The following is a 26,969-nucleotide window of genomic DNA, read 5'->3' as shown; positions in this document are numbered from 1 at the left end:
CGTTCCAATCCGTGGTCCTGATGCCGTACACTTCACCAAACATCAAGGTCTTGTCGGTGAGAATTTAAAAACTGATTAAGTTGAAGCATAGAGTATCTGCACAAGGCCTTGTTTCTGTTAATTGTTGTTGGATGGTGCGTCCACATAGAAAATTTTTGATCAATTTTAAATTATATGGGTAGGCCCAGCCTCAGTGCATTGAAATGAATTATATTGTGTACACTTTGGCATAGAACCAAACAAAAATGTACAAACAAAAAACAAATACAAAACTGGGAAACCCAATGTCCTTTTTCCTTTATTTTTTTACATGTACATAAGAAAATATGTTGTGTACGCGTACACAAGAAATTTACGTTTTCCAAATTCCAAATTTGAAGATAAACATAAAAATGCTATGATTTTTTGTTGCGATCTTTTATATACGGTGATATAAATGGAACCGGAGGCACATGTATCGCCACAGAATGGCTAACGTAAAGTGTTTAATGTACATTCCGTCAATGTGGAATCTTTGTATTATCGTACAAATTGGTATCTCCATTCAATCTGTTCCTGGAAAGCTCATAAATGGGCTTTTAAATTCCCATACGAATAACAATGGGTTTGTGTATCCCATACTAATTGGTACATATCAAAACATAGAAAAGCCAAAACGACTTGTAATTCGGGACGGAGGGAGTACAGATTATGTATTTTGTATCCCTTTCATCTCCTTTGCATTTTGTCATATCCCTTTCATCTCATATACATTCTTCATTACAATATATATTCTTAGCTAACGCCAATTTTGATAGAAGCTCACAGGAAAGTATTTGTGTCACTAGCACGTGACCTTAAGTGTGAATAAAATTAAGGCAAATGCTCAGAAGACGATTGAACAATGTAGCTAATTAAGTTTATGGAGATGGGGAGCTTTCCACACACATCCCAATCACGTATACATCACTTTCTCCGGCCGGCCTCATGTGCATTACACATTTTGTACTTTGCATATCAGCCTTGCCATCACATGATGCCTCAGAATTAGGCGCCATCCATCTAGAAACGTCACAGGCCTCACATTTTGAGAGAGGGGTATTCTCTGGAGCTAGAAAAGTACACTCATGGACCCCTTCCGACTGATTCTTCTCTATCAACTGCCGCTTTTGGTTGGAGCTAGCTCTAATTCTGCATATCTACTACTTCTGATCATCATACATCGGTGTTGCTGTTGCTTCCTTGTTAGGTGAAGGCGATGATGCTCTCATCCAAGTGGCGTTTGGTCGATCGGCGACGCAATATCTAGCTAGATCTTAATAGATGGATTTCCAATTGCTATCGTTCCACGAAATTTCAGCAGAATTATAATTGCGCTGTATAAATGTGTTGTCCCCCTTTCATCAGCAGATTAGATTTTGGGCCTGCGAGATATGTCCTACTCCCAGTTGGAGGTACCGGGGTATTGCTTTTCTTTTCCGAACCAGGCTTAACTCCATTTCCATTTCACAATGGAAACATTCAGGCAGTTTTACAAGGGGGGTTGCATGAGTTACTCTGGATATAGGACAGCCCTAAATATTTGGAAAATCTAGTAACTTGGTTCAAATCCCCTAACATCAGAACAAGCACAAAATATTTCTGATTTAACTAACCCTAGGATGTGTCCTGTAAGAAAACAGCGAGGATATCCTCTTCACAATCGTCATGGAATCCCTACATCTTTCCAATCTTATTTAGTAACTAATCGAATGGATATAAAACATCATATTACCTTGACATCATAAAGTTACATGTTTAACACAATATAACAGTTAACCACCACAAAGTTGACAAAAGTTTGCACTACTGTAGTGAAGAAACAATGCGCCTAAACTATTTGCTTCCAAGTTGATTGTGTAACCTACAGAGCAGAGCAGCTCCTTAGTTTTAAGAGGAGATATGGGATCATAATTTGTTGAGGGTGGAGCACTATTTAAATCTTTGATGGTAGGAGGGGACCAATTATAAATACAATTGACAGTGGAGATTAATCAAGTATTTCCACACAACTAGTGCTTTTTATAGTATAATATGACAAAAGTTTCAACTTATGATGCTGTAAACACTGAAGTTTCTTTTTTAAAAAAACACATCCTTACTTGTTATGTTTTATGTATTTTGACATGAATCTATGGAAGTTTAAAAAATTGACTCCATGGCTAAATTTGTGAATCTGCTGAAATTGTTCCACATTATTACAAGCATTCCCTTAGAAAATCATGATAACCATATACTGATAAGCAATGTTACAAGAACAAAATGTTTTCCCTGCATACATAAAAAATTGCAATCTCTGGAGAAATCAAGTGAAATAAAAATAATAATAATAATAATAATAGAGAAAAAGAAGTTGGTAGAAGATATCTGGAAGGAAAAGACTAAGCCGTTCAGGATGGTTGTCGCTAATAAGACAGTTAAACCAACAAGAACAAGCTACAAAACCATAATGTACAGTAACTTATTACCTTTGACAAGATGGAACAAACAGTTCCATGATATTGTACAGCAGTTGCTGACGCTGAAAGCTTGTTTGGATACACTGCGGTTAGACCAGTTCTCCTCTGATTGGCAGGGAAATTAGTACATTCTCCTCGCCAATCCCAAGGGATTGGCTCCAGTCCGCACCTATCCAACAGGCCCTATTTGTTTGGAGATGCAACAACTCCAATTCCCTAGTTTATTATCACGGGAGTTTCAGACCTTTGTCCTGGAGTCTGGCCTCATATAGGGTGACTAACTTTTAGACCAGAAAAAACAGAGGAACACGACCCATACAGCCTAATGTGTGAAAAAACGGAGAGAAACAACACATAGACAACAAGGAAACCGCAGCAAGTGCACGATAAAATTATGCTCGAGCTGACCTAACGATGTTGCAATGTGGCACACAAGAAGTGCCTTGAAGGAGCATCTGATAGTGTTCCAGTAGCAGGTCAGCGTCATGGAAAGGGATGGAAAGGGAGTGCAAAGGGGCAGTAGGAGGTCAGCATCACCGGAAAGGGAGGTGCAAGCTATTACTAACAAGTCAAGGCACCAGCCGGGGGCATGCAGGCATAATGAACCGGAGTGCAGAGTATCTGCAACAGTGACACGTCAGAGAGGGAAAGGCAGGCTTGGGCATGCAGAATAAGGTCTGACAGCGAGATGAACAGGTGACACACTTGGAGGTGCCTTTAAGCATGTCCAACCACCACTAAAACATGAACAGAATTGGTACTTAAGCCGCCATCGGAGGGTATCAAGGTGCATTTGCACCCAGGATCTCACACCGACAGATGGTACAATGTGGTTCGGCGTTAATTTAAGGCAGAAAACATTCCGATCCTGCAACTTAGAATAGCAAGGACATGAAAGCAAGATATAACAAAAATTTAGAGGCAATTACAAGTTGATCACCTTTTATGCGAAAAGAAACACCATTGGTTGAGGCTTGCAGCTGCTATAATGCGAAGAAAAACTGTTGCATCTCCCTGATAAGTAGACTCCTGCTGCCAAGAGGTATCAGACATACTGTTAAGAGTGTAGTATGTGAAGCACAGGACAAATGATTATAGTGTTCAGTTAGAAATAGTATGTGCTTAAACCATGGGCTAACTCAGACAGATGGTAAAAGAAAAATAGCCCATGGTATATCCTTGAGAATACAGTTCATGCTATGTTACCTTTTCTTTTCAAGGAATTGCTGTGCTACCTTGAGATCAGCAACTGCACCGAGCCTCCCCTCCTGTTTAGTCAAAAAAAACAAAAAGGAAAACGAGCAACTACACTGCAAATTTAATCAACCAAATACACTGCTGCTTAGAACATTTCAGAAACGGAAGGAAAGGACATGCAAAATAACAGAAGAAAAAAAATACACAGATGTAAATGGTGGTGCATCCTCAAAAAAAATTGAAGACGGTTCTGTACAGGGTTTTCAAAACTAAACAACACTACTAGGATTTAAATACTACTCCATGCAGCCTCGCACAAACTAGTTTCAGATCAGTTTCTGTACGACAACCTCATTTGCAAGAGTTTCATTCGAGTTAAGGGGGATGACATAATTTGCGAAAAACTTTTCATCAACTAGTCTCTTATGATTCTTGTTAGGTTGTTTTTCAATTATCTACATATAAATAGGCCACTAAAAGTAAAAATTTACGCAGGGTTACTTTCATATTTCCTCCCCATGTACGAAGATGATACTTAAGATCACCAAAAGCAATAATGAAATGACTAACCTAGTTGTTAAACCAATTATGATCCGACATAAATCGCTCTGCTCTAAATCAATTTTTCTTCTGAGAAATAAATGCCAGTAACCTTTTCAGCAAAGAAAAGGTAGGTAAACTAAGCTACCCAAGGTATCTTAGGAACCAGTAGATACATGAAATCCATGGTATGATTATTGCTGGCATGTTCGTGACAAGCAGGTCTAATAGGAATGGACTGTGTGTAAAGGAAATGACAACATTGACAGGATAGGGTCCTGCATGCGAGGTTCAGAAAAATAAGAAATAGTTCCATTATGCTGAAAGGTTTTTTCCCCTGTTGCTAATTCCTTCCTTTCAAATTTTCGGTAAGACGGCCTGTCAGACTGTTCCTAGTGGATGAACAGTAGCACAACCTCTCCAAATTTCATTTATCAGGATAAATGTTGTTGGGAGAAAAATTTGCTGATAAATACATGCTTGAACAGTTCTGGTTTCCTACCTGAGAAAAGGAAAGGTTTCACGGTTCTCTGTCACTGAAAGTTTGATACATTGCCGGCACCTAACAAAACTTAGTGCTCAATATATCACATTGCATGATGCACGGTCTAGCAGAAACTAGAAAGAAAAAGACTGGAAATGATAAACGATGCCAATGCCTATCAACAGTACCAAACAGACATCAAAGGAGCACCATTTACAGGCAATGAGTATCTGTCATCCAACTGAAAGCACTGAAAGGTATCTTTTACGAATTCTATGCCATTTAAGCATCCCAGTAATGATTTACTCCACTCCACTCCATGGGTCAATACGTTAATACATGAAATAAGTTGCAACCTAAAAGGCCCTGGGAGACTGAAGAACTGTACAGCTATCAAAAACTATTGTAGTGACTGACTGACTCAAACTAATGACAGAAGTCTGAACATTCAGAATACAGAAGTCATAAAGCAACTGCCTGTAATCCTGTTTGTCATTACAATGAGAAAAAAGCAGCAAAGTTACAGAGTTTACAAATATTTTAAGCCTTTGCTAGTAGAAAACCAATAAGGTACACAATAAGACAAAAATCAGTCAGAAAAGCCAAAACGACATTGACAGCACCAAAAGGTCAGTTTGAAAGAATAACCCAAGAACCGACAACCCAAGGAAAAAAAGGGGTTAGTCCAAAGAGACTTTGAACCAAATGGTCGGAAACACACAACTACTGCAACTAGATGAAACAGAATCTCAGTATCATTAATGACACTTTTATTTACTGATGTCGTCATCAATCAATACTCAAGATGGAGCTGCTGATCCAATTGCAGAAAAACTGAAGACAAAAGTAAGATAATCAGAAATTCATTCTCTAAAAGCTGAATGACCATGCACCTAAATTGCTTGGATGAGTTAAAATAATGTAGCCATTACTGTTAAAGAAACTGAAACTGGAATTCTCTCATTCCGACATTCAAATCAGGACCTGGACAAAGAAAGGGCGTGATACTCAGTCTCAACTTCACAAACATAGAAGGCTACAAGCACACAAAATACAACAAAGGCAAGAATATATATTGATTATAGTGCTATAAACTCTACGGTAGCAAAACAGTAAGAAATTAAAATAGCCATTTCTTCCTGAATTTGCTGGTTATCAGCCTGATGCAACAAATGTGTGCGGAATTCAGCTCTGAGGCCGAAATTGACTGCCAATTCTACCATACTGTCTTGTAGACAGTGGACTCCTTCATGACATGCACTAGTTATGGTTGACAATTCTCTCCCCTGTTTCCACACACGCAACCTTGCTCGTTGACATCAAAACCAGAGCTGAAATTAACCGCTAATACGCATTAGCAGGGCAAATAAAAGACACACACCACGTGCAATGTGCCTGTAGAGATACCCAATCTATGTGCGGGGCTTATTATAAATTCCTCCTCAGCATGTGAAACAATGATTGAAGAAATGATTCCATACTAATCATTACTCTGCATTTTCTACGGTATAACAACACTTTTATTTCGACGAACCAACGCAGGATACGGTGCCATTCCAATCAGACTGACAAAGTCATGGGATCGAATCTGGCCCCATTCCTTTAGCCTAAAAAAGAGAGAGTTTGGCGCTTTGTTCTACAGATCAGGTCGCTTTGTCTCCCGATTCCTACTCAACACACAATATACAACATATTTCCCAATATCACGAGGCTAATTAACATTTCATAGCAAGAAAGATCGGAGCTTTTCACCTGCACAGACCGAACGGTTCCGGCGGCTCAGAAGGCCCCCCCAATAATTCAGGGATGGCGGCCTGCGGTCGCGGAGCTCCAGAGGTTGCAGGGGTTCAGAGGGCAGTTGGGGAAGGGATGGGCGGGGATCGCGGCGCGGCTGCCCGCCGGCGGGTCCCCGTCAGGTAGCGCTGTGGGCGTGTCGGTGCTCGGATAGCTTTGGGGGAGCGGACAGTACGGTGAAATAAAACGCAGCAGTGTTCTTCTAGACCTTTTTTCTTTTCCTATTTTTTTATTTCTTTTAGTTGCACAAGTCAACGGTAAGAATTTGCCGTTAAAGGCAACGGGTGGCAGATTTGAATTCCGGTAGTGGTAGAACCACTGCGCAAGAGATTTAAGGGAGTTCATCCAAACTGAGTCTGAGACTACTCAACTGTGTTCTTTTAGTTAACTTGAACGTTTAGGTGCACAAATTAAAACTTTGATCTTTGATGCATTAAAGTATGGGTAATAGTTTAAATTGGACTTCGGCTCAACTTTCAAGTTTAGAAAGTTTGATTTTGATAATTAAAAGGTTCAATTTTGTGTTTGGATTGAATTTGAAATTATTTGAGCTTTCCTTTTGGATTAAGCCTAACTTACCGTGGGCTTCACTCTAAATTTAAACCAGAGCAGTACGTACAATAACCCTATAGCTCGACATTTCATGATACTAAAAATTATCGAACTAAAATAAAATATACCAGTAAAATTCATAAGCGGTCCCTACACTTTAGAAACTATTCGAACATTTCAATAGCAAAGGTTAATCCATGGTGGATTATTTCACCAACTGTTTATTTGTACTCAGAAGCCATCTCATTCAGAATTTCTCTCCACTTTCACTAATTCCAGTGAATCAAATTAACATTTGGGTCATAGAAACATTTGTATCCTCTCTCTGTCTGTCTGAAAAACAACTTGGAATTAAACCATCCACATGCGTTTGTGTGTCCACATGGCAACCATTCAAGGTGAAACAACACAATTAAGGGTGTTTCTTGATGCAGTACTCGATCGAGCGTAACGCCAACCGGCCGGGTGAAGTATTGAAATCGAGGAATATCATAACGCATGCACGTAGACAATATATGAGCTAGACTGTACTTTGATGCGGATTCAGCTCTGACATAGTTGGTGAAATTGACGTGACAGGGACGTCACGGCGGACTTGCGCACGTACCTCCACTACTGCAGGCAGCAGGCAGCCTCAACTAGCTCCCTCAATGCAAGTACATCATGTGGAGCTCATACATGCTCACAGACGCATCGAATGCTTCAGGCAACTTGTAGCTCACTAGAACGTTGATTATTTATACCTAATTATTTTCTCTCGGAGTAATTTGTTTTCACTCCATCAGATTGCAAATGCAAATCACTTTTATGCAAAATTAATTGAACTAAAAATTTGTCTGATCAATCATTAAATATTAACAAAATTTTCTGCATATTGGCGGCTGATTAAGTCCAGTGACAAGCTAAAAATTTGCTGAGGATGCATGCATACTCTCCCCATCCCAAATTATGGGTCATTTTGATATTTCTAACTTTTTTTTTCCTATGCAACTAAATATACAACATATCTGGATATAAGTAAAACATATAAGTAAAACATATGAATTTAGAAATGTCAAAATGATCTACAATTAGTAACGAAAGGAGAACTATCTATAGTAATAACAAAAACGGTGGCACATTAATCAGACAAGACAGTAATTCTCTTGATCACCATGCATGGTTATTATAAACTAAGATGGGTCGAACATCTCGATCGATTGATGAGCAATCAACCTTTGTTCTGCTATCTAAACTGTCGCCGATGGATGGATGGAGCTAATGGCTTAGCTATCCACGCATCCGTGGACAGTGGGAGGGACAGGGAGGTGCTGCAAGGGAAGCAAGGAATATTGTGCGGGCTCCACCAGACGGATCGGAGCACCCGTACCCTGAGGTGACATGGCACGAGCACGTACGGGGGAGGGTTGAGCGCGCGAGCTCGCAGTGACATCTAACCTCACGAACCAAACAGTATCTAATTTCGGTTTCCGCCTTATTTAGCATTTACCTTGAATTAATTGTGTATATATTAAGCTTTTGGTGCAGAAGTTTGGGACGATTACCTCGCAATCTTCGAGAGACAGAGCTCGCTACCTATAAGTAAACACATCGCCTACAACTAAAATAATAGTATGGTTAATTTTAAAAATAAATTAATAAAAGTATGAGTACCCGTGCTAAGCTTATTTAGACATGAATATGATATAGATACGTTTCATCACAAGAAATCTAACAAGTTAATCTACGGTCAGTTGGCTAGATTAAAAATTCTTCATTGACATCAAGCTTGTCAAGCTAGATTATTCACCAACTTCCATGGTAGTATTGTATACTTATGAAGAAAAAAAATACTAGCTTAATTAAATTTCTTAGAATTGACAAACCTTGGCTTTAAAATGACTCCAACACTAGAATTAATTCTTGGTGAATATATGAGGTAAAAAATTTAATGCCTCCTAACAACTCATTTGCTTTTACCTTAGTTACAGTTGATTTATATGAATCTTTAGTTATCTAAGTCCTCCTAATACCACATGGTTTTAAGTGAATTGGCCTCAGAGTGGAGCTCACAATTTGCATCGAGCTACAGCTTTCTCCTGTGGCGCCTCCGTCGCTACTTACAGCTCGTGCGTTTCCATCCATATATAATAAAAATAACAACAAGAGGACAAGAGCACCTGCAAGGCTCGGAAAGGTTAAGCCGTAGTGACACACAAGCAGTACACCCCAAACTAAGCTGCTGGCTCAGCTAACCGTAAACTAGTCAGCGTCATACACGCGCTAGTGAGTGCATGGCATGTGATGACCTCAGCACGGAGCGCCTGCTTTTCCACACAGGAAAAGAAAAGAATTGCGCATGTCTCGTAGTGCATCCACCCGTCCATCCCACAAAGATCAAAGTTGGGCACTGTGCGGACGCCCATGACAGCTTACCTTCTCTCTACTCCTCCCCTCCAGCGGCACAAGCACTCGCATTTCTTAGCTTGTAGTTGTAGAGAGGGAGAGACTAGAGAGAGTAGAGAGAGAGAGAGACTAGAGAGAGAAAGAGAAGTGTAGTGTAATGTAGCGTGTATGTACATTGGCCGTGCTGTCTACCTTATATGAAAGGCACCCCTGCCCCCTTGAACATTCTTCTCCTCCTCCTCCTCCTCTTCTTGCACCTCCTCCCTCCTGCGCTCGCTCTCCCATGGTGTCGGCCGCGGCGCGGCGCAACGCCACCAGAGAGGAGGAGGCATGAGAGGATGGTGACGCTGCTCCGGCCGCACCGCCACGCCCATGGGCCGGCCGCCGTCAGCGTTCGCCTCAGCAGAAGCCACAGCCGCCACCAATTGCCGTCGTCGCCGCCCTGTGGTCCTCGCCGTAGCAGCGCCCTGAGGCCCATGGCACAGGACCCCTCCCACCCGCACCGGCAGAGCAGCAAGGACACCGCCGCGCCACCGCCGCCGCCGCAGGAGCAGCCCGAGCAGCCGGAGATAGCGCCGCCGCGGCCGCCGTCGCAGCCCCCGCGCGACGTCGTCCAGGAAGCCAGTAGCAGCAGCAGCAGCACCGGCAGCGACGCCGGCTCCTCCTGGCTGCAGCTCGGGATCGGCCCGTCCTCGACGTCGCCGCCGCCGCCGCCGTCCTCGCGGCGGAAACGACAAAGAACCGATGAGGCGGGTCCCTCGACGTCCGTACATCCGGGAGCCGCGCCCCCGACGCTCCCGCCGCCGCCGCAGCTGCGGCTCTCTCTACAGCCGGGGCCTTCGTCCTCGGCCCCGGCAGCGGCGGTGGGGGCAGTGGTGGCGGCGGCGCCGCCACCGCCCGCCCACGAGGCCGGCACGTGGTTCCTGCTCCGGGCGGCGCAGAACCAGTGAGTACGACATGCCCGCGCCCCGCGAGCGACTTTTCCGGGCAATGTGGGTGGTTAGCTCATGCTGTTGCCGCTGATCCATGCAGGAGGAGGGAGCCGCCATTGCCGCAGATTCCGAGGAGCTACTTGAGGGTTAGGTTAGCATCTCAACTCGATCTCCTCTAGATCTCCATGTGCGTTTCCCCTGCACCACCTACCTGGATCCCTCCCTCCCTCTACCTCTTTTAATTAGAATTAGCGAGGAGCCGACGACGACTTTGCTTAATTCCTTTTGTGTTAATTTAAGTTCTGATTGTTCCTTTGATTAATCTGTGCTGATCATGCCACATTGACCTGCCGTGTGTGTTGATGGGCAGCAGAGACGGGAGGATGACAGTTAGAGTAGTGATGAGGTACCTGGTTAACAAGCTGGGGCTTGACGACGATTCACAGGTATGGCATGCATGTCGCATCCCCATGTTGCTATGTTTTTGTTTTGGTTGCTCTACTTATTTTATTTTCCCCTTCTTTGATTTCTATATATGCATGCATATATGTTTTTGTTTGTGCAAGGTGTGATTTGCTCTTGCTTTTTTTTGGGGGGGGGTTTGAACAAACCTTCACTAGCCACTAGGACATTTTGGAGGATCACATAACAAAAGTTCTAGGTTTGTCAATTGAGATGGTCTCAGTGCGAGTAAACTTTAATTTTGTTCGATTAAGATGAGAAGCGAAAAAATTCAACCGATAAGCTGTCACACGATCAAATTTTAAGCGGAAGATGAAAAAACGCTAGAAATATAGCAACGGATAGGCTTCCTTGTGAAATTCTCCACAACATTTGGACCACCGCACGCGTGCATGAACTATGGGGTGAGCCTGTCAGTGAGTATTAGGAAGAAACTTCTTAAGGAAAAAGACTTGTCGAAGAAAATTCTCATTTCTTCCAACCATTCTAAAATTTCTCTATTTATAAATATAAAGAAATTTCCTCCGCAAAGAAATAATTGCATTTTTAGCCATTGAATACAGTTTGAGAAATATATGCTTACTTTAAAAAAGCCACTAGAGAACAAGTTTGGAGGAGGATGAAGTGACAGGTAGGAGGGCACAAACAAGGGCCGGGGACAGGATGTTACTACGAATCACCTGCCCATTGGTAGCCACCATATATGCATCTGAATCTAACCTAGCTGCTTGCTACCATCTAGCCTCTTGCTTTCTCTTTCCCTTCTCCATTGTAGAGAGAGGGGTGGTGTGTGAGCGAGTGCCTTTACCTGCAGCGCCAAATATTGGTAGGTGAAAGGAGCTTTAGAGCTACGGACAGTAGTTTAGATGTCGAGGTTCCCATCCCATAGGTCTTTGTTGTTGTTGTGACAAATGGTGTAGGTGAGGGGTGTGCGTCTCACCTGTTACATCAGGGGGGAGGGCGCCCTCCCGGGCCGGACCCCATGATTAAGGGCTCTATATTCTCTCTCTACACCTCCCTATCTCTCTCTACCTCTCTCCATCTTCTCTCCCATCAAACTAAGCTTAATGCATGCTTTTGTGGCTGCCTGGTTTGGTTTGGTTTCTCTCTCCTCCCTCTAGAGATCTTTGGACATTCATGCATATATGGACCTCAACCAATAGGAAATACACACTATACCATATTTTCACAGGTCCATGTATCCATGGTTCAGCTGGTGAAAGTTTAATTTTGTATATATATAGTTGCCAGCTGTTTTGCATCACCTATATTTAGGTTTACACATATATGCATTGTCCAAGCATGATGGAAGCTTAACTTGCTCACAAATTTTACCTGAAATGGAAGGGCCCAAGAAGCCCTGTCCTTGAAGGAAATTAGTACTTGAGGAAGTGTGAGAGTGGTGTTGAGTTTACTTGAAGATATTACTGCTATCCACCCAAAGAGGAAAAAAGGGGCCATGTCTCACCTAATCCAGTGAAAGTCATGCACCATCCTATGCAGTATGCACCACAATGTGTAGTGCTTTTGCATGCCTGTGGAATATATGCATGCCCCTGCCATGACCAAGAAGCAAGCCTCTCTCTATATAAGCATATACACACACACAGTCTCTGTGTGTGGGGGAAGGTGTCATCATCATAATGGTGCTCTGGATCCTTGCTGCAACCATGCCGGCCAGGCCTGTGGTTGTGGACCTGCCATGCTACCTGCAGGCAAATATATACAAACAGTAGCTATCTTCCAATTCCAAATCTCAGGAAGGGGTGATAGCTCTAACAACCTAGCACCCCCTCTGATATTTCTTTTCTCTCCCCATTGAATGAGCTAGTAAAATTAGGTGCAAATAGGTTAATAATCTGTTTAGATTATGTGGAAATTAATTACCACCTGTATTTTTTTCTTCCAGAAAGAGAGAAGTTAATTTATCGATTACTCAGGGACATTATATTCCTGGAAACCACTAGCTTAATAACACCAAGGAGAACCTGCGCCACACCGCAGTATGAGTCTAGGGCACATAGGTATTTCGATCTGTGAAAACTATATGTGGCAATTCTTCTTTCTGAATATATATCTCCTGGTAACTGAAAATCCCCGCCCATAAATAACAAACAACACTTCAATTTGAAAGGTGCCAAGGTGATTATCATTTTTGTAAATATATCTAGTCAAATAAAGCTGGCACAGGTCAATATGCCCAAGCTAACAGTTGCTGCAAAAAACTGGAGACTGTCGGTGCTGCATGGGTGGTTGTTAGTTGAAGTAGTAGCAGTGGCATCAGGGAACAATTTGCGGAGCATCACCTCAGCACAACAATATGGAGCCAATTGCATGCAAAAGACAAAAAAAACGTCACATACCAAGACATCGAGTTTCTAGAAAGTATTTGCTACATACATCAACCTGAAAAATACGATATTTGAATCCTTTAATTTGAAAGGCCGGGCATGCGTACATGTGGTTTTCGCGATCATTAATTCTAAATGGAAGGAAAACGGAAATGGCACAATTACTGAAATAAATGTACTGAATGAAAGATTGTGCTTGATGGTCTACTAATAAAAAGTGCGATGAGATAAACCACCATGTATATGATGGGAATTCACGTGTCTATAGTACGTGAGAGGTTAATTCAATCCGATCATCATAGTGCTGGAGGAATCCAAACTGGTGCTTTCTGGAACGATTTCTGTAAAAGAGGGTCAAGTGATTCCTTAGCCCTACATTGTACTGGCCTTCGCTTTCTAGGAAATAAAGTAGGTGGATGCATGTAGAGCACTCGGCCAGCATCCTAAATTTAGTTTTCTGTTTCAAAATTTTACAGGCTATGTGCGTGTAGGATTTAAATTTGAAGGGAGCGTGAAGGAGAACTCAAGAGATGGCAATGTCTTTGTCTAACACTTAGTTAAAAAAATTCATTTAATTTGTTGAGTTTAAATGCTTTTTGATGTTTATCGACGTCAATAATGCATGCATGGGCATGCATATGAGTAGAAAAAATGAAGCGGAGTAGTAGCCATGCCTCTTAATTGTAAACTATGCATATTATGAAAATTTGATATTTTAAATTCTTCATTTAGTGGATAGTTGTTGGTTTTGCTCTAAAAAATTCATAAAGGAAAACATCATTTGTATATATATCATTGTGATATAATATGCTGAAACTAGTTGTGCTATGTTTAAGATTTGTGAGATCTAATACACAATAACACTAATAATCACTATGTTCAAACTAACAAATGCATAAACTCAACAACTTTTTATATACAAACTCCAACCAAAGCAAGTAATTGATTTTTAGAATGATTGTGCCATGCTATTGTAGTTTTCACCTGAAGTGTCGTAGATGTTTTGTTTAGGCTTATCTTAAGAAATATTTCGTAAGATTGAATCTAAAAAGACAAGTTGCATTAGAGACCAGAGACCATTCCTATCTCCAAGACCTTGTATAATTTATAATTTTTCATATCCTTAACATATATGTTACCTCACCTTCGACTTGCATTAAACTAAAATTATATTGAAATAGGACTCTACTACACTTGTACTTTGTATGTCGTCCTTTCATCTTATTACATATTAAAACCTTATGTGTAATGTCAAAATACAACTTTCAGTTAGGTGACAAGCTGCTCCAAATTTTATTTTGTTCAGTCAGTATCTTGGATCTTCCTACGTACACTTTCACTACACTCTAAATTTAGTCTATCTAGAGCGGTAGGTGAGCCATGCATGTATAGAGCCTCGATTTATTTTTTCCGTTTAGACATCATCTTCTAGTAGCTAGGCGGCTCGTTCAACTTTGTCTTTCTTTCATCTCTCTTTTTCACCTCCTCTTTCATAACACTTTCTGCTTTCTTTTGTTAAATATTGGCCTTGGCTTTTTCTGGGCTCTGTTGTGTGTAGCCGTGTAGGTATGTGTGCATGCATTTTATGGCATAGTTTTGTCTGTGCTAGTGCAGTTGTTACCCTAGTAGTATATGTATACCTACATATGCTTTGGAAAGCATCGCGCGGGGAAAAAATTTGACGATGCACCAGCCGTTCTATCCTAGTCTTAAAGTTAAGCTGCAGATTGAAAAAAATGAAGGATTCATCATTTGTAATCTAACACTTTACGCACTTTTCATGGTGCCTTTTCTACTTTCATCCAACTAACAAGCCAGTTTAATCTGAACTCAAAGGCAATTAATAAATAATAAGCTGAGCAACAGGTTCTTTCGAAAAAAGTACTACGCTGCTTGCACAACATTTCTGTAATTTAATAAGCTAGGGCAACCATGCATGCAGATGAAAATTCTATTTCATTTCTGCTCAGAACGCAGGGTGTGACTGCGTGCATGCTAACCATTTTAAAGTGAATGAAATGACAATAATTTCCTTCTTTTTTTCTTCACACATGAAAATAACTTGAAAATTTATCAAAATATTATATGATTTTTTAGTATTAAAATACGGATATTCCTTTATATATGTGGCCAAATAAATATTGAGGATGCAATAATGTTAGAGACTCTCATATTAAGACACTTTGTAGGATCGAATAGTGCTGCTGGATAAACTGAAAATATCATCATGAAACTAACAGTGAACAAAAGGAGGTCGATCGTAGGCTCACCCCCACTATAGCTCATCTTTTAGCCGTTCAGGTGTCCTCTAGTAGCCCCTTTGCATGCAGTAGTGTCGCTTCCACGCCTTTCCCTACCAAAACCAAGCTTTTGCCTTATTAAGTCCTTTTTAACCTCCCCTACAATTTCACCTCTCCAAATTAAAGTTAATAGAGATTAATTCAAATTAAAGCTGGCGAGTGAAACTGCGCTAGGCACCTCAAAATTTCAACTTTTTCAAACTTGTACTCAATTCAATTACAGACTTATTATTAGCATTTGCATGCATTCGCAATAGCTAGCTAGCGGCCGGGGAGTGATCGAGTTAGTTGCCACGCACTGATCGCCGCTGCTAGCAGCTGGCTGCACTACTACCCAGCAGGCACACAATGCAACAGCACAGCACAGCGTGACAGCAGGCTCGATGGGCGTCGTCGTTGGAGCTTTCAGGAATGGGGACGTGAGACCTAACAGGCGCGCGCTTTCAGCTCGCTCTCGATGGCTTCCGTGTGTGCCCGCGCGCGCGCCAGCTGATGATGTGCATGGCTACGTGACCTCGCACCACGTCCACTGCATGCCTGCGTGTGCTTGAGCTTGATGGCTCAATAATTCAGGTTTGCCATGCGTTGGGTTCCGACGTCCCCGTCCATGCATGCATGCGTACGTGCTTGGGATTGATCCATCCATCCATCCATCCATCGATATGCATCCATCCATCCATGCATCATGCATGTGCATGCATGGAGATCTCCATCGACGCAGAGGTCATGCGTGCATGGAATAATTGGGTATATTATTATATCCTTTTCAAGCGATCCCACTACAATAAACGCACGTCGTCTATGCACGCGTACGTGGCTCTCCTACTCCTTCGCCACGTGTGGTTTTCCAAGTAAAAGTAGTTGCGATAGACGGAAAAAATCTGTGGAGACCCACGTGTGCGGTTGTCGCTTTAGTTCAGATGATGAATACGTACATGTATGCTAGGCATTGTTTGGCACACGTTTCGTGTATCCGTATACGCTTCACTGTCGAGAGGGCGTGGATGGGTACGTGTGCGTTCCACGTGTACTAGCATAAAAGATATGTTTTGGGTTCCGTGACGTGTAGTGCCAATACGAAGCTTGTTGGTACGGTCCCCATTCGTAGTAGGGCAATATTCCTGCGAGATGGACTGCTACTCTTCGTTCCTCAGGAAATATGAAGGAAAATAGCATGGCCTCAGCATTTTGTTTTCAGTATGCTGTGTAAGATACGATCGAATGACGTGCTCTACATTAGTGGATTCAAATTGCTAGGCATTTTAACGCTGTGTTTCCCCTATTTTTATCTTTTTTCAGAATTCTGCATTTTGAAGGGAGACCTTAGTTAACTAGAGCTCTCTAGGACCTGACCTACATATATGCACATACTATAGCTGTTAGATTGGGATGGCCACAACTGTCACCCGCACAAGACAATGCATGGTCCAAACTCCAAAGTGCTTTTAATAACTGACGAGACCAGACAATATACGAACAGTGTTCTCAATATTAATGCATAGATCAGCAATACCTTCAAATTGGACCTCGGCTCAATCACTGCAAAAACCCAGTGATACCTTCAGTTGCGAAACTGGTACACTTGAAATTTCCAACCAGTCATCTAGCTAGCTAGTCGAATGAATACAACTATATGTGATGCAAATAATGGATTTCAAAACTAAGAGAACAAGAAATGTGTTTGATTTTGTCTTCCTTTATGGAATGTAAACATTCCAAACAACTCAATTCTCTCTCTCTTGGACAGACAATCATGTGGACAAACTATATATACAGTACATAATAAATTACAATACAGTATCGGTACATATATACATACGTCCCTATCTAGCTGCCAATCATGATACACCAGGAGGATTGTCCACACACCAATCGCAGAGCGTTGTACCGGGACCTGACGGGATCATCACGATCTCTGGTACTCCCTACATGTTTGGTGATGATTAGACGATGGATGAAAGAGTTCCATCGCGTCGTCGCCATCCTCGTAATCACGTCCAGGATACCGGTTGTTGCGCTTGTGTATTCCCATGGATCCCCACCGACACAACCAATCATCATTTTCTCGCCACTGTACATGGGACACTATGGCCTCTGACCGACAACCATTACATGACTGTCACATCATGAATTTCGATCAAATGTTCTTTTTAAAAATTTTTGGAGAAGCACTGCATTGACATTTATGCCTTAGAGCTGGTATTTATTTCTATACATATTTGCAAAGTCCATCAAAACTGTGTAATACTAAATATATATGATATATAAACTTATACTCTTCAATACACAAGAATTGTACATACCTGGCTTAGATGGTGGTACAGCACAAGGTTTCCAATCAGTGTGGAAAGTGGTACTCCCTTGCACGACTACTCGAGCTTCATTTTTTTTTTCCTTTTGAGTGCACTCGTGTTATAAGAGGAAAAGTTAGGACCATGCATGCATTTTCTTCAAACACGAGCTTGAAAAATATGTTCACTGCCCACTGAGATTGCATAATGCAAAACTCCATGTAAACCCTGCAGCTTCATATACATTTTGGTCCACCACTACACACACATACACGGTGCCTTTTGTATTCTACTAACCCAACATCCCAATCTAGTTTAGCCCAGCATTACCTGACAGGATATCTATCATTGCCCCCACTTTCTATGGTGCTCGTCTGCGTATAACCGGCCATCACTTTTATTGACTCAATGGCAGCTAGCTGTTGTACAGTATAGGCGACATTTTCTCGAATGGCAAAAAGAAGAAGTTTATAAATATCGTAGGCACTTTCTGCTGCAGCCAATATGATCCATGCAAAGACTCTGTTTTTTGCTTTTTTTTGTTTATGAAACTAGTTATGCTTATAAACTTGATTGGTCTAATTAAACATTACTGATTTTTGGTAAAGAATTCTAGGAGGCTGCGTTCATTTTCTTTTGGTAGGTCAATGAAATGATTAGTGATGAGTTGAATTCTGATGGTGCATCTGCTAGATTCTGCTCCTCTCTTCCCCCGGTTACCTATGTCCTTTTGTGTCCATTTCAGATAGGCCTAAAAGAAAGTATAACATTACATAAATACGGGAAAAATCCACCATTTGTCAAACAAGATTTAAGAAATACCAAACCTATAAACTACAACATCTGTCTGACTGTACCTGCTTTAGTTCCATGCAGGATTCACAAATCCAATGGAGAAGTGTGTGTTATATACTGTAGATATAAGAATTTCCTAGTCAATAACAGAGGACGTTTGCTATTAATTCAGGACTTCTGCTGTAGGGTGCACAAATCCTAAAATTATAGGACAACTGGAAATGTCGTATATGTTTAAAGCAAATTCATTCAGTTTATTGGCAAATTTTACTACACTTGAGAGGGGACTATAGTCCTATAGATTGCATGCAATCAATCTTCTAAAGTTTTCGTTTAAAAATCTTCTAAAGTTTTACTGACAAATGTATATTGAACTTCTCCAAAGTCCTAGACCAAATGTAGCATCTGGTTACTTATCTTGCACAACAACCACTAGCAATCTTCATAAACATTGTTTTCACCACATCATTATAAAATGCAGCTAAGCACGCATGTGACATTGACTTCACTGCCACTGTGGGCTCTTGTGAGCAGTAACATGCATGTATCTAGACCTTCCAAGAGAGGCCAACCACCCTAAGGTAGTTAGGTCTAGGTGTAGCCTAGCATTCAACCAACCACTGAGTGCCAAGTGTCCACACAAAAATACGTGAAAAATATGCTTTACATCCTAACCACTAGGCATGTCGTGTCCTTTGCTCCTTTGTTTGTTTCCTCAAGAACTGTGGCCCACAATGCTCACATCAGTCCAGATCTACGCATGCTAGCTCACAACCAGCAGATGCTTGGCAGTTAGCTGCTGATCACCACATGCCCCGGTGTCATAACTCTAAATTTAGCACCATAGTTTTTTGGTGGAAATAAGAAAAAATTTTGATAATTCTAATCAGTTCCTTAACATTCCAGCCAAGTTTTAGTTTAAGCCTTCCCAAGTAACACGTGAACACCCAACAGAAACGCGATAATGATTAGCACGATAAACGATAACATATAATGCCACGTTAGGTGGACACATGTGTTTCACTTACTTGACAGACATCGCAATCCCAACAGTAGTTTCCTCAATCTTTTGCATGTTGTATAATAATTTTGCTCTTTTTTTTGGTGCCTTTCCAACCTGAAAAGAGGGGAGAAAAAAAGGGTGGGGTCAACATTAGGCAGCATCTGGAGAATCACATTGGAGGGCCCCATCTTGCAGCTGCAATAAATAGTATTTCTTTCTGCGGGCCCTTTTCTAATGATTGTTCTCCAGCCATTTTCTCCGGTGAAACCACGCCGTCAGACTGCTGCAGCCACTGGATTTTTATTTTTTTTAAAATTTTGGGAGGCCTTGTACTGCATTGCAGCTACTGGATCTGGACAGCTGCTTGCTTTTACACCACCTCGTGTGACTAGCAAGTTAGTCGCTTCATTGTTAGGTGTGGCATCAAGGGTTCTAGGTTTATGATCCCAGTGGGTTGAACTGTCACTGTTAGTATATATGGTATAACACTTAATCAGGAACTTACAAACTGGACCTAATCCTGATTTGGTGGGACTTCATTAGTGTCAACCTCCCCTCCTGGCAAACTTCTATTAGTTTTGACAGAGGTTAGGAGTATATCTAGACCTGGAGGAATCCCTTCCCTGAAATACCCCATTAGAAACTTAATTGCAAAGATACCTAGAAAAAAAAGGACAATTACAATTTTCAAATTTTCTGGAAGGTCCCTTTGACCTCACATGCAGAAGGGGAGGGATGTCCTATACCCTGTTTGCAGCAGAGTTATAAGAAGGGTGTTGATGTTATGGTAATGAGTGGAGACATGTAATGCAGTTCAACGGCAACACCGAAGTGACTTATGCAGTTTTATGATAACCATCACACTCTGATAAAGCACTAGCAGAGCTTCGTTCAATAGCAAGGGAATGTCACTGTAGACTATTCATTCAATTATGGAAACCTGAACATTTTCCCTTGTGACAGAATAAGCTCTGAAAAATGAGGTTTCTAGACTTGTACTAAAACTGTCCCTGAGTTTAGCTTTGCAGATAATATAGTGAAAAACTATGATGCAGCACCTTTTTTTCTTATATAAGAAAAGTTCACATGTATTACATCATTAGATGGTCTGAAGAATCAATTTGGTAATTAGATTTCAGATCTTGCTGTGGATGATATTTCAACCACTCAAACCCCTCAAAGGAATACAAAGAACCCATGCAATAGAAAGCAATAAATTGGAATGTGTCAATTATGTGTCCCGATTCAGCATATAATGCGAACAATGAACTGCCAATATTTGTTTGACCAAAAATACATAAAATAGTAAAACCACTAGGACAAAAAAAGAAGTGTATTTTAGTATTTCCCTCATGCATAAATGATAATTTACAGTGTGGTCATAACCTTTGCTTCAACAAGCATAATGATAGCAAGAATGCTTGCCAGTAAAAAAACTCTTTAACATGTATCTTTTTATGTAATGCAGTTAGAGATTACCTGTCGAGGGCAGCGCCTTCTGCCGACGATGACCCTACAACAGGTCCGCGACACCATTTGGCGCCCCGTGCCGGCTGAGGCCGCAGCGGTTTTGCCGGCCCCTGGCTCACCAAGCACAAACCAGATCATGACACTGCATTATGGCAGAAGCTAGCACCTGGAGAACGGAGCATCAACAGACAAACAACTTTTCACACTGTAATTAGTTTTCACTGCACACAGGCACTGATCCCCTTTTTTCCCCTCCCCTAACACCTAATCCTCACCAAAGAACTCACTGAGAAAGAATAGTAGAACACCAAGGATAGTAGATTATAGGTAACACCAAAATGTAACTGTACTTCAAAACCCTGAGAAATAATTCTTTCATATTTATTTAGTTCAAAGATTTATTTTGTTCCAAGTGCTTTGCCTTCTATGCTGGCATGCAGAATCCAAGCATTTGGAAGTGTTTCATCTAGGTTCCTACTAAGATTTTGAGATATTTTTAACTTAGAGAAACTAATGATGGGAAAAACAAATGTTCATGACTTAAACAATCATACCTACAGAGCACCACGAAAATACAGATGAAAAAAGAGCACACGGTGACCAAATGATGCTGCAATGTAGCACAATGGAAGCACCATGAAGCAGCATCCCGTAGTGTTCAGGTAGCATGTCAAGATCAATGAAAGAGAGTCCATACGCGAAGTCGGGGAAGTAGGAAGTCAACATCAAGGACAAGGAAATGCAAACAATTGCTCACAAGTCAAGATACAAAAGAGAGGAATGCAAGCAAGCATAACCAAGAATACATTAGTGTATCTATGACAGCTACCCAGGATGAGAGAAAATGAAAACAAAAATAGAAATGCAAAACAGGAAATCCTGAAAATGAAATGAATAGACAGAACACTCACAGGGACTTAAAGTACATTCGGTGCACACTGTACTCTGGATCATGAACATAATCAATAATACCAAATCCCATCAGCAAAGGTCTCACCAACAGATGATATATACTTAAAAACATGAGGTAACTGATGGTAGAAAACATGGTTAAGAATCTCCAATGTAGCATGCCAGGAATGAACAAGACAAAGTTGAAGCAGGTGGGGTTGGTCCCTTCAACACAAGACAAGGCACCAATACCAGCAGTATCAACAGCCACAGTGCACACCGACACTTGATGAAAAGAAAAGGATCACACAACTGATCAAAGGGCCAACATTAAATCGACTGGCTACTTGCTAAAAGTTACTTGTCTGTTCCGGCAAGACACTTAAAAGTAGCCATCAACACAAGCATAGAAAATTGATAAATACATCAAGAACATCATAGGAAGCAACAAAGCAGATTGATTTGACATCATATCTGCATGGTTTGTGCCATATAGGAAAAAGGAGACAAAACTATTCATTAAAGCATTTACCATGCCATATGTGCATAACGTATAGTAGGCAGCGTCTAACTCAGATGAACAAAATTAAATAGTTAGCATAAAATTTTCTTCGTTATTTAATAACATATCTGCGGTTATGCTAATAAATTTGAAGACAAAACTTTCCTGGAACAGTGAGATAAAAAAACAAATATTTGCACAAGCACATATTCCAGCATATCATTAGAGCAGATGGTTGCTCATCTTTATAGAGAAAACAATACAATCATAAAAACAGCATTAACAATATCAAATAACAGGTAACAAACATAATGGAACCTTTCACACCCCACCACCTGAGGACACTGACAATAGTACAAAACACTTAATAAAAATATGTCATGATAATTTATACTTAACAACTTACATAAGCACTGATATAGTACAACACAACAACCTGATTGACTTAATATATAAAACTGAACTAATGCACAGGTTCAAGGAGTTAGTTGGGTTAAAGATAGTATAGTAAATTGTCTACCTCATATTAGTACTATGTGGTGACATCGCTAGAAAAAATTAATACTAAAATGATTCCCTCTTTACACATGTCAGGACAAAGCCCAACATGCAGGTTCCCTGTATCATATCAGGAGCCAGCCCAATATAATTATGCCACTTGTCATATACCATGCAATACTTTTTCTTTACACAATTATTTTGTTCCTTAAATCCTTTCAAGTTCCCATGCCATATATGTTCTCAACTGGGCCTAAACCTGACACAAGAATATGGCACAAGGATACCTGCAATTGGAACTAGACTCAGACATGTCAAATCTGCATTGCAACATTGGACCTGAAAATCTATTATTCTTAGGCCAGGAAAGAATAAACAACAGTTGAGGATTTTTATGGAGTAGCTCTCAATCAAATACAACAAAATATACCCTCTAGCAAAATTTTATACCAAAATGCCATCATTTTTTGTTCTTTTTCGTCAAAAATGATTATGAGAAAAGGACCTACTGAAATGCTCCACATCTTACTGCTTCGTACAAGGGCACCTATGATCCTATGATACCAACTGCAATCCACCTGAAGCTTTCATTTGCCTTAACATACATCTTTACCTATGTTTTTTGCCTTCACCCAAACCTAGTTCTATGCACGTTGTAGATTTGCATCACACAACACTTGCAAACTGGACCCCCGTTCTGCTACTTTGTTAGGCCCATGGACACATTTTCCTGAATAAACCCCACATATAGTTAAAAAAAACACATGTAACTGCATCTCATCTGACCCCAGAACATAAAAATAACTAGAAATCCAAAGAAGGTCAATAACTCTTTCATTGCTATAGACTAGCAACAAGCTAGGAGAAACATGTAGCCTTACATATATCTTGCATTTTGACTTTGCTATTTGTCTTTTTTGAACTATGTTATATTTGAAGGGAAAGCTCTAGGCCCATTGATGTATTCCTTTCCCTTCTTGTTTGTTTCTTTTCATTCATTCTCTGGCATAAGTACACATTGTGGTTTCCCAGTTGAACTTGAAATGACATGTCATTTTTTTTTCACTCAGGTTCTCAAAGTTGTTGAAAAAACATTCAATCATGGGCACCTGCACAAAAATTTATTACTGCCAGAATACACTGAAAAAGGATATTAACAACTCAGGATTGGAAAGTTTCAGAATGGGGAAAATACAAAGAGAAGGCCTGTGCGTACACAACAGTAGTGTGGCAAAAGACGATAGCCTAAAAACCAAAATAAAAATAACTATCAACTTGGAACAGGAAAGAAAGCCAATCCTCTGAACAACTCATGCATAATATACGTGATGAACAGGAACAACAACTTATCAATCACTCAACTAGGATCAAGGAAAATGGGATAACAGAAAAAATTAAAAAATATTAAACTAAATGTTCGCTTATTGGAAAGCTTATGTATGTCGTAATTTGTCATTTGAACATTATTAGGTTCAATTCATGTTCTGTTGGGGCATAGCTATGTCACAAGTTCACCAATTTTCAATACACTGCACATTTAAAATCATATATAAACATTAGTTCTCGAGAAGCTTAACCTAAATGCCCTAAAAATATTTGGACAGATTCTAACATGTATGAAATACTTTCAAGTACCCATACAAGTTCTATTGCGATCGTTTGAGCACTATAATAAAGAAACATTTGCTCTAAAAGATCCCACAATAAACATTAATGGACATCAAGTGAAAAGCCAATAAGAAATTCAAAATCTCGTACGTACTATTCATGACAGTCCAATTTATGACTAAACAGAGGTGCACAGTTGCATGAAATATGTTATTAATTTTAAGTGCACTGTGTCATGGGTTGCATACCCTGAAGCAACTAATCAGGCATAAACACTACATTGAGATACTCTCACCAGTATCCAATAAGTTGGCCATTAAGGAAAGTTGAATATTCTCTGCACTGCGGTAGTGAAAACAATCTTTCCATGAAGGCTAGTAGTTCTATTACAAGGAGGTCGAACAGCAAAGGATCGACAACATTGAAACTTTGCCTTTTTTTTTTTCAGCAGAAGGTCAGCTAAGCAAAATCCACACAACATAATCCAAGTTCCATTTTGGGACGATACCAATATCAAGACATGGAATTTTGGGACGAGCAATGCAGCACGGACAAACTCCCTACTTATGACTTTTCAAGGCGATCCTCACCTACAAGCGGAACTGAAGTTCATGACACAATGCATGGATGTGGCATGTTAACATTGAGGCATGTCGAACCTCCACTATCCTGATCCATTTGCATCAAGAAAAACATTGAAAAATCACCAGATGTATCGAAACATGAGGTCAGCAAAGCAACCCAGCATTACCATTTCATCCTTTCATATTTACAGCCTACGACACAGCACCTAGCATTTCCATGAAAACACTATACAACACCAAAAGCATTAGAGTTAGCATTCTGTTTCACCTTATCCACATTTACGCACTACACGCCCGAGCCTCGAACCGACCATGCTACCATTTCTGGAGCTAAGCAAAAGATGAAACCTTGCCATTTTTACACTTTGGACACCTGCTACTCCTACGCCCCGCGCATCCCAAGTCCCCTAGCAAGGCGAGGCCGCCGAACCAGCTAGCTAGCACGCCCACAGCAGGAAGGGGGGCAGGCAGAACGTTTCACCTCCGTGCCGGCGGAGGCGGGGTGAGCCTCTGGATGGCGCAGAAGAGCTTGCGGCGCGCCCCGACGGCGCCGATGCCCATGTCCCGGAGGTCGTCCATGGTGAGGCAGGGCAGCACCGCGGCGTCCACCTCGTGCGCCTGGAACGCCGCCGCGTAGCGGCCCATCCCCATCCCCCACAGCCACCCCGCCACATCGGCCACCTCCTCCCCCGCCTCCTCGTACTCCTCCGTCTCCGTCTCCGTGTCCGTCCCCTCCGCCCTTCCGTTTGCCTTCCCCGCCGCCGCTGGCCCCGCCGGAACCCTCGGCTTGCGGGGGAAGGCGGCGGCGAGGACGAGGTCGTCGCCGCTGTCGGCGGGGGGTTTTGGGAGGGTTTGGGGCGGGTCAGCAGAGGGGATTTGGTGGTGGTTGGTGTGCTGGTGCGGTTGCTGGAGGTGCAGGGGTATGCGGGACCTGGTGGCGGGGACGATGGGGACGCGGCGCGGGTGCGGGAGGTGGGAGGGGGGCGGGACGGAGCCCGCGAGGCGGACGTTGGGGACGCGCCGCCGCTTGCCGGCGTCCGACGACGGCGGCGGCGAGGGGCGGTGGTCGTGGGGCCCGCCGGCGTGGTCGTCCATGGGTGGAAGGAATGTCGGGGGTCAAAGGGGAGGGATGGATAGGGACAGGGACAGGTGGCTTGTCATCTTCTTCGCTTCCCTTTCACAGTTTCACACTTTCACTAGAGTCGTCTAGCAGAAGTGTAGCACTGTCTACAGTTTCTTTCTTTTCTTTGTTTCTTTTTTTTGTGTCTACAGTAATTTGCTTGAATGGCTTTGGTGCCATTTTGCAAATTTGAGCCCCACCGACTTTGCTGGAGTTACCATAGGAAAACTCAATTTTAGAGCAACTTTGAGGAATTAGCTATGTCAAATTTTCTTCCTGTCACTATGTTTTGGTTCCCCCAACGGAATCATACTGCTTCCTATCCATGAAATCCATTTCATGAATAATATAAAAATGCAGTCTCTTTTTTAAAATATATGATAGATAAAAATATTAGTTTATTTTTAAACTAATTAGCTTGTTCTAGATGTCATACATTTATACATTTAAAGATGGAGGTAATAGTTGTTACGGTTTAAAGTTTTAAGTACATACCAAATGTTGTCATGCCAACATTGCATATTGCTAAAATCCTTAGTAAGCCCTTTTGGTCGGGCTCCGGCTCCAATATTGCAGCGGTACTGTAGCACTCCGGGAGCCAAAACCAGTGGAACCACAATTTGTGGCTCCACAAGCTCCTTGTGGGTTTGTATGAGGGAGGAAGAGGTGAGATAAAAATAGCGTGAACAGTACCGCTACAGTGTAGATAAGGGGTTGGAGTTCAATTTTACGC

The 26,969-nt window shown here is 41.5% G+C and overlaps 2 protein-coding genes and 2 long non-coding RNA genes across 8 annotated transcripts; 1 reads left to right on the top strand and 3 right to left on the bottom strand.

The window, feature by feature from the left end:
- Positions 1-876: 876 nt before the first annotated feature.
- Positions 877-6,656, bottom strand: LOC111256628. Of its 2 annotated transcripts, none has more exons than XR_002676721.1 (2): positions 3,684-6,656; positions 877-3,509 (listed from the first exon to the last, which is right to left on the bottom strand). It is a non-coding gene; the product is annotated as an uncharacterized LOC111256628 (long non-coding RNA). The 2 variants fall into 2 exon arrangements; XR_002676720.1 differs by having other exon boundaries at positions 877-3,506.
- Positions 6,657-9,495: 2,839 nt separating this feature from the next.
- On the top strand, positions 9,496-21,445 carry LOC101757159 (extensin). 4 transcript variants are annotated; one of them, XM_022825175.1, is made up of 4 exons: positions 9,496-10,375; positions 10,462-10,512; positions 10,732-10,807; positions 13,651-13,905. In XM_022825175.1, exons 1-4 carry the CDS (start codon positions 9,627-9,629, stop codon positions 13,663-13,665), a joined length of 891 nt encoding a protein of 296 aa, XP_022680910.1. In that variant the 5' UTR covers positions 9,496-9,626; the 3' UTR covers positions 13,666-13,905. The 4 variants fall into 4 exon arrangements, with proteins under 4 accessions (XP_022680910.1, XP_004962660.1, XP_022680909.1 ...); XM_004962603.3 differs by having other exon boundaries at positions 9,499-10,375; positions 10,735-10,807; XM_022825174.1 differs by lacking the exon at positions 13,651-13,905 and adding an exon at positions 21,032-21,445 and having other exon boundaries at positions 9,508-10,375.
- Positions 17,151-21,031, bottom strand: LOC111256710. The gene is made up of 2 exons (XR_002676988.1): positions 19,589-21,031; positions 17,151-18,677 (listed from the first exon to the last, which is right to left on the bottom strand). It is a non-coding gene; the product is annotated as an uncharacterized LOC111256710 (long non-coding RNA).
- A 3,800-nt stretch (positions 21,446-25,245) lies between the features above and the next one.
- On the bottom strand, positions 25,246-26,415 carry LOC101756739 (protein Smaug homolog 2-like). Its single transcript, XM_004962600.3, has one exon. It carries the CDS (start codon positions 26,209-26,211, stop codon positions 25,594-25,596), a length of 618 nt encoding a protein of 205 aa, XP_004962657.1. The 5' UTR covers positions 26,212-26,415; the 3' UTR covers positions 25,246-25,593.
- Between the last annotated feature and the right edge of the window lie 554 nt (positions 26,416-26,969).

Source organism: Setaria italica, chromosome III (genome assembly GCF_000263155.2).
Source record: "Setaria italica strain Yugu1 chromosome III, Setaria_italica_v2.0, whole genome shotgun sequence".
NCBI lineage: Eukaryota > Viridiplantae > Streptophyta > Magnoliopsida > Poales > Poaceae > Setaria > Setaria italica.
This window is presented reverse-complemented; position numbering and strand designations above follow the sequence as displayed.

Excerpts from the sequence above, each read along its gene's own strand:
- LOC101757159 (XM_022825174.1), top strand. The coding sequence starts at position 9,627 with ATGAAAGGCACCCCTGCCCCCTTGAACATTCTTCTCCTCCTCCTCCTC. Across the intron at positions 10,376-10,461 it reads CTCCGGGCGGCGCAGAACCA|GAGGAGGGAGCCGCCATTGC; the intron begins GTGAGTACGACA and ends TGATCCATGCAG. Across the intron at positions 10,513-10,731 it reads AGGAGCTACTTGAGGGTTAG|CAGAGACGGGAGGATGACAG; the intron begins GTTAGCATCTCA and ends GTTGATGGGCAG.
- LOC101756739 (XM_004962600.3), bottom strand. The coding sequence starts at position 26,211 with ATGGACGACCACGCCGGCGGGCCCCACGACCACCGCCCCTCGCCGCCG.